Source organism: Plodia interpunctella, chromosome 15 (assembly GCF_027563975.2).
Source record: "Plodia interpunctella isolate USDA-ARS_2022_Savannah chromosome 15, ilPloInte3.2, whole genome shotgun sequence".
NCBI classification, from domain to species: Eukaryota; Metazoa; Arthropoda; class Insecta; order Lepidoptera; family Pyralidae; genus Plodia; species Plodia interpunctella.
In genome coordinates this window covers 9,168,876-9,181,007 of record NC_071308.1, presented here as the reverse complement: position 1 = coordinate 9,181,007, position 12,132 = coordinate 9,168,876, and the positions used below count along the sequence as shown (strand labels likewise).

At 34.2% G+C, this 12,132-nt stretch overlaps 1 protein-coding gene across 2 annotated transcripts in view; it reads right to left on the bottom strand.

Moving 5' to 3' along the window:
* Positions 1-12,132, bottom strand: part of LOC128675754 (mucin-2) — a 59,990-nt gene that overhangs the window by 21,242 nt on the left and 26,616 nt on the right. For both annotated transcript variants that reach the window (XM_053755405.1, XM_053755406.1), the window contains one exon: positions 442-540. In XM_053755405.1, coding sequence (XP_053611380.1) covers positions 442-469 — 28 coding nt within the window. In that variant the 5' untranslated portion in view covers positions 470-540. The remainder of the gene's footprint in view (positions 1-441; positions 541-12,132) is intronic.

The window sequence follows — 12,132 nt, the reverse complement described above, 5'->3', positions numbered from 1 at the left end:
TATATATTTGAGAAATAAATAAGAAAATAAGAAAAGTCTTAATACTTTGCGTAAGCAATTTTTTATATATTGAAAACCTTGTTAGCCACGTTGTTTTTCTTATACACTTTTAAGTATATTATTAACTGTATAACAAGTTAATAAATTTCTATAGATATAAATATATAATATATAAATTTCATTATTGTAATTTGATTATTGAAATTTTTTTTTTAGATTTTGTTTTTCTTAAAAGAGTTCGATCGTGGCCAGATTAAAAAAAATATATTATAATTTCTAACTTTCATCTAAAAATGATATTGCCATAAGAAATATTAGTTTATGTGATATTTATTTATTTAAACATTGCTGCACAACTTTATGTAATTTTAAACATATGATTATTAAGATAATAAATAATCATATGGTCAAGAATAATGGCTTTGAATTTTGTAAACTTACCTAAACATATTCTAACTGGAGACTCCATGGTTATTTCATTTTGTCGCCAGTAGATGTCGTCTGTGGCGCGCTAGTATCACGTGCTTGGCATGGCTTGCCCTGAAAATATAAATTCATATTTTAAACCTTACCAATAATCGAAAATCTTGAAGATGTTTGGAGAAATTAGCACATTTTATTTATAAATCCAAAAAGTGTGTTCGTTTCAAAAGATTTTGTCGAACGCATGGTAAGTACACTATAATTATCCCTATATAAAACGGCGGCGCAACAGACGTCACCGCAGCATTTTCTTTCAATGCATCAATTGTACAACGATCTACTGCATATAATTTGCTAATTTGTTAATCGTATGTCTATATTTGTTGTTATAATAGATAGTGATATATTTTTACGGCTTATAGTGTCTGTATTGTATTCTTTACGATTCATTATACGAGTATCCAGGCGGTAAATTATGTTTCTTTATTACCATCCCACAAACATGAAAAATCTCATTATTTTAATTGTAGGTACGGATAGATAACCTCACACGTCCGTCGTGAGAATATTATCGCAAAATAAAAACTGTTCAGAATTGACTATATATATTTCAAATTCATTTAATAGTGAAAATGTTATTATTCTACATTATTATAATGTATAATATTCATTTTATCACCTATTTAGTAAATACATGCGTAAATCAATCACAGTAATATTGTCCCGTTGTAATTATATCAGTATGTGTTCATTAATGAAATCACATAATTGTCCAGGATTTAAATAACAATAAAATAACTGCACTGGCCACGAAAATTGTATTAGAGAAATAAGTTGACAACGTTATTATAATTTCAAATATTTTTCACTGTCAAGAAAATTGCCGCCGATAGTTGAGTTGTATTTTTGGTTTCCAATATATATTTACATTTTAATTGCCACTACACAAGAGTTTCATTTATTACGACCATAGATATTGTTCACATAATAAACTTCATTTCGAAGATGGCACCCCATGATGATGATAATAATATACCTACAAAAAAGTTACATATTTGGTTATTTTTAGGCTATTTAACACAGGAAAATGAAAAATACGCGCGTTTGACCCAAATATAGAAAATAAACTGTTCGTAGATTTTAAATGTACGCTTAATTTACATATTATTAATGTAAATATCCATGTCATTTTTATTTTGTGCATTTTAATTATGTGGGAACGGGTTATGTAAACTGAACAATATGGTGTAATGGGTGTCATACAGCGTAACATCGGTGTGACTGAGCCTTGGTATTGATGACAACTGCGATATTGCGGATCTGTGTTGCAGATAGTTAATTTCAATGTGGAAATTTTCACTCTTTTTTCTTGTATTATATACTACCAAGCAGACAAACGGGCATGCAGGGCAGCCCACCTGATAAGTAATGACCGCAGCCTATCAACGCCTGCAACGCGTTGGCTACTCTGTGGCCTTGGATATTTTGCCACAGTACCCTGTAATCACACCGCTTCTCTCGCCCTTCAAACCGGAACACAACAATGCAAGCACTGCTGTTTGGCGGCTGAAATAGATGAGAGGTGCACATGACCTTTATACAAAGGTCTACTTCTAGTGAACTTGTACTTGTCAATTTAACTTTAACAGTAACTACAATTTTATTCCTTGGGTACACCCGCCATTTTGATTTGACTCTCACTAGTTTCGAACTTACTTTGGGGTTAAATCATATATTTATTTATTTATTTAGTTTAAAACCACCTCCGAGATTGATGATCGAAAATTAGCACTTGTGGCGACATCTACCACGCCACATGCACAACGGCGCAGATGTAAAAAGCCGACCAAACGCAACGAATAACAAGCCACACAAGTGATCCAGGACACTACGGACAGATGGCACGACGGTCGACTCACTATGGACAGCTAACAAGCCTAAACCGCGCAGACAGTGCGTTTTTGATTGGAAGCATAAATACAACCTCCGACATGACACCGTCGGAGCCGTGCGGTCTTCCCGCGGTGGCGGTCGAGCACATTTTGCAATGGCGATAGGGCTAAATATGTGTGTGCATAAATCTAGGACTCAAGGTCAAGGTATTATAACATGCATGATAAGTATAATTGAAAAATTGACCTTTCTCATCAAATGTGGTTATTTCTAACAATGTCAGATTCAGTTCAAGTCGCCTAAAGGCATCTGACATGACTTTAATTACTACCTACCGATATTTAGTGGCAAAGTAGGAGCAAAATAATATATACACACTGTAGTAAACTAAACCGTCAAACATAATTATATTGACCAAAAACCCATCATAATTTTCCGGGAACCAATTATTTTAGCGAAGTTCTAGAACTTACATTAGGTAATTTTTGAGTCTGCAAATGACTTCCTCACCATAAGGGTACTGACCTACCAATACAATACAACAGACGGCTATCATAATTAGACATAAATGGCAGAACATGGGGTTCAGAAGGAGTCAGTAGGTCGATGAGGACACGGAACGGAGTAATTTCGAATTTGGGCCAAGTAACAACTAGTTTTGGTCAACTTTTTGTTCGGAAAATGCGAAAAGAATCTATTTTTAATAGCCTTTTTGTGACTTTATTATTTATTTATTTGTTCCAAGTAAAAATATACTTTTAAATAAATGGCGAACTTCATGCTATAAGCATTCTCAAAATTGTGCGGCACAAAAAAGTAACCTAAACACAAATACTACCATATACTAAAAATATAAATAGCAAAGCAATAACATAAGACTACATATATATCATACAAACCAAAACAATAAAAATTATGTCCAAGAAATACAGATAAAAGCTAAACAGAAAAGATAAAATCAGGAGGAAAAGGAGTCCAAAAGATGAGCACGAACTGTTTTCTTGACAGAAAATCTGCTGTTTAAGACGGTAACGTCAGCGGGCAAAGCATTCCAGAGTCGTGAAGATTGGAGGGCGAAGGAATTGGCCGAAAATAAACAAAGCCTGTGGAACTTATGAAGTTTATCTTCTAATTTTTTTCATGAAAAACCGTGTCATCTAAGTACTAGGTATATATCTTTTGTTAGCTCTTAGGAAGCCTGTAATTTGTTTTCATGAATGCAGCTGTCGTAATAATTAACGTATGTAAGTAATAGCTAGTTAATTAGTATCACTGTGAAAGTAACATTAATTTAATCAAATCTGTTGTGAAGTCTTCTTGTTATGAGTTTTTATTCTTGTTTTTGTTTATTTTTGTCCGACTTCGAGGAAAGGATTATACGTTTCACGTTTTTTTCCATTTTCCATAATGTCTACTTTGCGCCGGTCAAGCAATTGTTCATGTCTCGATTCTCTGCGAAGACGACGGTGAAAATTAAATATGCTTCGATAAAGAAACTATGTGTATCTTTTAATTTTTTTCTTTATTTTTTGTCGATCATCATCATCATGGGGTGCCATCTTCGAATTGAAGTTTGGAGGTCAGCATATGGAATCCTTCGCGGCTTTGGACCGCTATTTTCAGTTGGTTGTATCTAAGTCCGGTCCAATCCTTTATGTCATCAAACCACTTTCGTCGAGGGCGGCCAGGAGGTCTTTGTTGATGTTTTTTACATACTATTCAGCTTGGTATTTCCAGAGATTAAATACGTAAACAGTCTTCGTGTTTATCGTATTAATTGGCAATGTCAAGGCATGTCATACGGTCAAATATGGACTATGGACAGCATTGCCGGGCATGACTCATAAAGGTGACCTTAATTGACCATGTTGTATAGTGGACTTTTGATTGCCAAACTGGGTTTTGGTTTTCCTATGAGCCATGCCTCATTGCTCAGTCGTGCTCCGTTATTTTCCAGAGATTTTGACGTGACGTGCTTCGAAGTAAGTCGATTCTCCTAACAATTTCTGTTTTATTCTGCGTTTTAATGTGACGAAGCGCAACGGAACAATGGGGCATAGCTCTATCTAGTTCTTTCTGCGAAGAATACAGATGATGTTTAAAAAAGTGCGATATTTGTGACGTTGCACGGGTAAAAGTACTTCATGGACGGTTTTTTTTAAATAATGTGTTTTTATTTATGATCTCACTTGACCAAATTGTATGGTCGTAATAATTAAAAACTTCACTAGTTTCATTTAACGACCAATAGACATGGAATTTAATTTAATTATAATAAAACAAAGATATAATTATCACTTTTACATCACAACACAAGCAGTCGGCGGGAATATTCAGTCATAGCTAGCAGCTGTCAGTGAAAAAAATATTTAAAATAAGAACACAATAATTACTTTTTCTTTTATCGAAATTAAGAGAAATTAAAAATTAAAAACTAAGAGATTACAGTAATAAGCGTATTTTAAAAAATCAACAATGAGATATTTTTGCCCCCTCGGAACGTCACATATAAATTCTTAACAAAATCAAAGTCCAAACTACTTATACCTAAGTATGTGTACATACATATACTTAAAACATGTTTTATAAAGGAAATTATCAACTTTCTTAGAAAAAAATATATAATCAATTATCTAACACATTAACACGTGTGTTTTAATTTTCTGTTTATTTTTTATTGATTGAAGCCCAACTTAAATATTTATGCTCCTTTTATTGCCCATTATACATGTTTAATTTTATGTGTTTAGTTCTAAAATCCTAAGTCAACTGCTATGATAACCATAGATTGTCTTAATTGCAACAGAGGCAAAGGATTCCATTTTGGTTGAAATGTTAACGTCTAATATACAAAAGCTTTACAAAGTTTCTACCACAAAACCCGTGGCACGCACGAAATATTATTAGAATCGTGCACAGCTTGATATTTTATTCAAATTGCCAAACGCTGCAATTATTCTTAACAAATTAAACAGTGTCCATTGCTCTATTTGTATCGACAGATTTAATATCCGTAGTACGAAATGGGCAATGCATTGCGATGTCAGCAATAGTGTTGCAATGGAAATGAAACCTTAAATGGTAGACACGCAGTTAAGATCGTGACAGAATGCGCCTGCGCTCCGTTCGCGAGACGTAGTGATGTAGCGTGCGTTGTCGATGATTTTCTCGATAAATACGTAAGTAGTAGTACACTGTTTAAAATTGTACTCAGGAATAACTGGCATAATAATTTACGACCTGTAAACGACAGCTATATATATATATATATATATATAGCTGTCGTTCTACAAATAGCGTCGCGTGGTATTGATCTCGCGAGATAAAACGCATGTAAACGAATATTTAAGATGCTTTGAATTTATGTAGGAATTATATTTTGTTGTTTAGACGGATTCATTATTTTATTTGAATACATGTCAGATGCCTTTGGGAGACTAACGTAAAATCTGTCACCAATATTAGCAATAAAACACTAGACAATAAAGAAGGTTTATAATAGTACAAAATTATTTAGTCTAATTATTCGTCAAAAGATAATTTTTGATGGATAGATTTAATAATTATCCTATACTAACAGGGTTAACACAGACAATTTGAAAAATTGAAAATTATAAAAACCATCGTCATGTCTGTATGTATAGCTGAGTACATCACTATGCCAATAAAACGTCGACACACGGGGCCGGCACTCGAATTCTAACAAGCTCAATTGTGTACCAACGTCTTACTACAAGCACTATAATTGCTTAATTTGGATTAGTTGACACAATTTTATGTCTTTTAATAAACTCTAATGATTTTATTTCAAACGGTTCTGGCGCGTAATATACAATTCGCACTTAACGCAGTTTTAATAAGTGCTCTTTCTTTAATGTGCAAGTTTTGAGATAAATGCAGATTTTGCGTTAAAGCGTGTTTCTTGTGCGTGTATACTGACGTCGTACAGTCGACAGCACGTCAAGTTGCCCTGCTTGGACCTCTACTGCGCGGTAATAGCGGCGAGTTTGCGAATGAATTTGGGTAGGTTAATATGCTGTCGACTGTACGTCGATACTTTATACAATGTCTACGTTCTTCTGCGTTGATCCGTCGTCTACGTCGCAACGCTACTGAGCAATGTGAACACGCCCTTAGACCGTTTTAACTCTTCAGTTTTTTATTAAGAACATTCTTATGCTTATTATTCTTTTATGCTGATTATGTTTTTTTTTTATTTGTAATAAACAAAATTCGTTGTATAACATAATTTAAGAAAATATTGGGATTCCCGACACACGTATTCATTATGATGTAATCGTTCAATAATTATAAACTCGTGTTATCTTCTCGCAACTCACTGCTACCTACGTCTTTATCTCAAGAATTACTTACTTGACTACACAATAACAAAAATGTTAATGTACAGGGTTACTGGTCTAACGCATAACCTTCCAAAGGCGCATAAGGTACATAGAGTCTAACATCTTTTGTTCTACCTTTGTCTAAAAGTAATAAATACAAAAATTTTCCTTTTTTTAGTTTTAATGTAATTTCTATAAAAAGTAAACTCTGCATAACGCTACTGTACTGTCTCGTGTTGCGAGTTAAGATGTGTGAATCGCAAATTAGATTGTACCTACTTTTTTTATAGGAAAAAAAACTACGAATCACGAAAAATCGTAGAATAAAAGTTTCTTGTTTTCAAGTAGTCAAGTAGTCTTTAGTACAAAAAATAATTTTTTTTATAAGAAGTATGAACAGAATTTATTTTACTTCAGCTCACAATATTGCAATAATTGCAATACTCAAATTATAAATCTGTTTCTTCATGCAAAAAGTATTGCCAACAATTTAATCTAAAAAGTGTTTATATTTCTGTCTAGATTTCGATTCGGTCTGAGAAAATGCCTAATCAAATAAACAGATGGTTACTCCACCACGAAGATTTGTGCCAACTTTATTGCAAATCAGTTTTTAACGGTTGGCAACACAAAATTCGATATTCAAATTTAAACTTTATGACAAGTATTTAAATATCTATTTTCTCTGATTGTACTCCATTTGCAAATGCAATTATGCGTAAAAATATTGCCAGAGTAGTAATTAACGCAGTGTTATAAAAACCTCGATTTTCTGGTAACTCTAACAGATGAAAACGCTAAGTTCGTTTAAATAATAAAAAAGTAATTCCTTTTTTGGTAAAATAAAGAAGACTGCGCCAGATTTAAATAAATTTAAACTTTCACAGTAATTTCATAACTTAAATTAGTTACATAATAAGATAAATTATGTTTAATAGCCTTTCTTTTATAAAAATCTACAGTTTGCTGCAGTAGAACGATTACATATTTCTTGTATGAAAAAAAGAGTTTTTTATTGCAAACTCTAGTGCCAGATTTTATTCATGTCGCATCCAAAATGAAATGTCAACCAGTGTTCAGGTTTCTCACGGTGTTTTCCTTCAAGGGAAGCCTAAAGGCATCTGACATGACTTTTATGACTACTTACCGCCATCTAGTGGCAGGTAATCGCATACTCCCATCTAGTGGCAGGTAATCGCATACTCACAAGGGAACTAAACTGTCAACCAGTGTACAGGTTTCCTCACGGTGTTTTCCTTCACCGGAAACAAGTGATATGAAAACTAATATATATGAGTCAGATAGGTATACAAACTCATATGGCACGAGTAAGATATGAACCTGAGTCCTTTGGATCCACAGGCGGGCATCTTACCAGCACCGCTTCAAACTAAAACTCATGTTTACCAAGTAGGGTTAGAACCTGGGAGCTTTCAACCACAGATGGGCATCTTAACCACTGGGCCATCACCGCTTCATCAGCATTAAGTGAATCCGTCCTTTCCGCTCTGCTAACCACAAAAATCACGGTATCATTTCACTTTTGTTGAATCTGTGTATGTCTCGAGCGAAAGTGAAATATTTGCGATCCATCCCAAGTGCAAATTGTAAACAATCAAATTTTTTATAAAACCCTTTCACTGATTACTTTCATTGAATATTTAAAACTGTTAAATGTTTAATAAGAAGTAAGAAAACATAAAAAAGTAAGTAAATTGAGTAAACTGTATGAAAATGAAGGTCATACAGTCCAGTGATAGATTTGTATCGTTATTTCTAACCAAATTCCCATTGACGTCTGGAATACAAAATTATTGACTATATAGCTCATCAAGTTATCACAACAGATTGTAACCAGAGACGGTTCCGCCCACTTTTATTCGAGATAACAGTTGACTCACTACGCTACGGTACCCTGCAATAGGGCAGTTAACAGGGTCAGAAAATTGTAAAAATATATGTGTGCTTTAGATAAACTAGATACTTATATAACTATTTAAGACCATTGTGGAAATTCATAGATTGTAACAATGCGGCTGGATCATTATAAGGACATTTAAAGTTGGTTAGAAAAGTCTATAGGATCACTACTGACAATGAAGCTATTTCATTTATGAGCACCTAACAAACATGCAAAGACACTCATGCCTTCCAAAACACAGACGATGGAGATAGATGGAAGACAGAGACAAAAAAAGAGTAGGATAAGAGAACACAAGGGAAAAATTCCTTAGATTTGGTACCACGCGTGAGTCGACAAAGATAGAAAGGGACGCCTACATAACCCTATGGATTAAAAAGAGATAAAGAAAAGGAAAGTGGCCGTAAGGAGTACACAAAACTAATAAGGAAGCGACGATTGAGACCGTCTTACACAATCATAAATAGCTATAGGGTTATAGTAGGTACCTTTTACTCTTTGACTCGAGAAATGCTATGGGAAAAATATATATTATGCGTTTCAAATAATTCAGTCCATGAAAATGTTTTGTCACTCACACAAATACATAAGTCGAAGTGGAATTGGTGTCGGCTGATGACCCTAACCATTACGGATACTGCTCCGAAATTAGATGTACCTAAATTAGAAGTATGAAGCACATATTCATACATTTTCATACATAACTATACTTTCTTGGCAATATTAATGGAGTGGTTTGACATTGTCTTCTCCATTTCACATGTTAAATTATCGACTAGAGTACAGGTTTCCTCACAATGTTTTCCGTTACCGGAATCAGGAACCATATAAGGTTCATGATCTATGAAATCAGTAGATTTAGACTCATGTATAGTAATACATGAGTCCGATTGGTACTCACATGGCACAAATAGGATTCGAAACTGGGACCTATAGGTTCACAGACGGGCGTCCTAACCATTCCACCACCGCGCTCTGTAATTACTTTACATATATTTCGATCGACCCGAACTTTTCCAACTTCCGTCACAAAGGCAGTCCAAGAAAATTATAGTAACACTTTCACTCAGAGTTCATGGACTAATAGGCTGTGGGCATTTGGGTCAACCTATCCTATCGCCGCCATCTTCAAATGACGTCATTTGGATTCAGATTAATGCCTCGATTTGCATGTTTCTGATTATAATCATTTGTTATTTCTTCCTCATAAGTTTGTATAGACTATACAAATTCTATTATATCTATTTCTTATTTGAAGTAGATACATTAACACGAGTAGGCTAGGAAACTGGAATAAGCTAGGAAAGATACAGTTCGAAGCAATTGCGTGGAGTTCTATAATTACTAAACGTCCTAGATTATGTAGGAATATCGGTGTATAGTAACAAGGAACATAATGTATCCCTTCCAATACATGCCACATGGGCTAGTCACAATAGAGAAAGTGTTTGTCACACAAATTATCATAAGATGTCGCGGCTTATACTAAAAGACAGCCATGTCTAATAAATTGAGTGGAAAGAGCGTGGAGAATCGTTGTCAAATGCTTTGGAAGACTTGAAGTATTCGTTTATGTTACAATTAATATTTATATAACTGGCAACGACGTGTTACAAACCACAAACTACGCATTGGATCAGTATGAGGAAACTTATTAGGGTAAGTTATCTTAAAGATACTTTTCTTAATTGACATCTTTGGAAAAAAGGCTGCGGTGAAGTTTGTTGCGTTGCTTCTTTTTCATCTGCGCTTTGGAAGTCGGCAGTAGCCTTAATTTGAAGTAAGTTAACGTCAATAAGTAATGTATATCATTCTGAGATGAATAGAGAATTTTGAATTTGAATTTGAAAGCCAATTTACTCGGCCGGATAAATATAAACATAATGATGATAAACTTAACATCATTAGGTAACGAACATGGGAAAGAAACAAGGAAAAAAAAAACTAGTAAAGAATAGAATAGGAGCCCAAATATTTTAAGAGTAACTCGGCCACGTTGAGGATTGGTGAGCCGGCGAAGTATGTTCAAGTAATATTTAGGTTACGTTCGTCACGTTGAATAATTTATTTCAAAATGTTATTTATGTATTATTAGAGAATAAATTGTGCTGTGTTTGTAGTTTCCCGCAGTTCCATAAGGAAAACGATCACCCTCGTCTTATTAAAAAAGGTAACAGATAACTTTAAAAAAATCATACGTCCAAGAAATTATTATATTATCCGGGTGTTATTTCCTTGTTTTTTGTTGATCAATGGTCTGCCTCTGTATCACGCTTATCACGTCAGTATGTTCAGTACAATGGTGACGAAGGAATAATTTTAATAGTAAGTCATTACTAACACACTTCTCAGTCGTGCACTCCTGACGGAGTGGTCGTGGTTATGGCTCATCCGTTATGCTTGTTGCGGCTTTTGTAATATTTCTCCACTTCTCCCTATTCATGGCACTACGTGTAGGTACCCTCCGTTAAGGAACCCTACTAACACACAAAAGCTCGCAATAATTTAGGCTAGCGTAAAAAACTATTAATTAATCGAATTCATCAGTGATACGAGCAAAACTTGAACTTCAAGGCATATTATAAACCTAAAACGAATCTTAAAATATGTTTTAGGCTTGCTTGCTTGCTTGCTCTAGTCAATTTTAACGTCAATTATAACCTGCGCACAACGACGCATCGCCGGCGCGTAGGTTAAAGTTAACGTTCCCTCGTTTGAGAATGGAGGTGTTCCCGTTAAGTTTGACTGGTGCAACTGGGCCTTATTTAAGTGCACAATAAAACCCAAGTCTATGGCCATCCACAGACAAAGGCGCAGATCTCGCAAGGAAATCCGGGGGCAAACAGGAAGCCAGTTTCGTAAGACTCCAAGATAATGGCACAGATTGTGGCGTACATAACGTTTGATTGCCAAACATACACACAACCTGTCATTACCGTTGTTTGCCCGTTGAGATATTCGAATAGAGCAGACAACAACAACTTACTTATATAATATAATATATTTAATAAAGTAAAAACTTTGACATTTCTGTACACTTTCTGACGAAGCATGTTGCGGATATTTCAAATTGTATTAAATAATGAAATAAATTTAATAAAGTAATACTTGTTATATAAATTAAGCTTTTCCTATAACAGTGAGTGTGAAGTCACTATTTATTTTATTTAACATGCAATGTAAGCTTGACCGGGGGAAAACTTTAGCTAAAAGAGGTGACATTTTGTATAGATACCCTATTCGTTTAGTTTGATAACAATATGCGACTGTACGACGAAATTAAAAGCTTGTCAAAAATCTCATTTTTTTATAATTAAAATAACTAACATAAAGTCAAATGTTTAATACTGATCGATCAATATACGAAAGTTTAATTCCAATTTTGTATTGATTCCGCGATGTCGTCTCCATTCATTGTGATAGTATAACCGCTTTCTGTTTACATAGAAATACAGCAAAACGAATTATATGCATTACAAAACTATTACGAGAGAATCGGTTCGTCTATCTTAGATTATCGCGAAAGTAAATTGAAGTTTAGTGTGAAGTGTA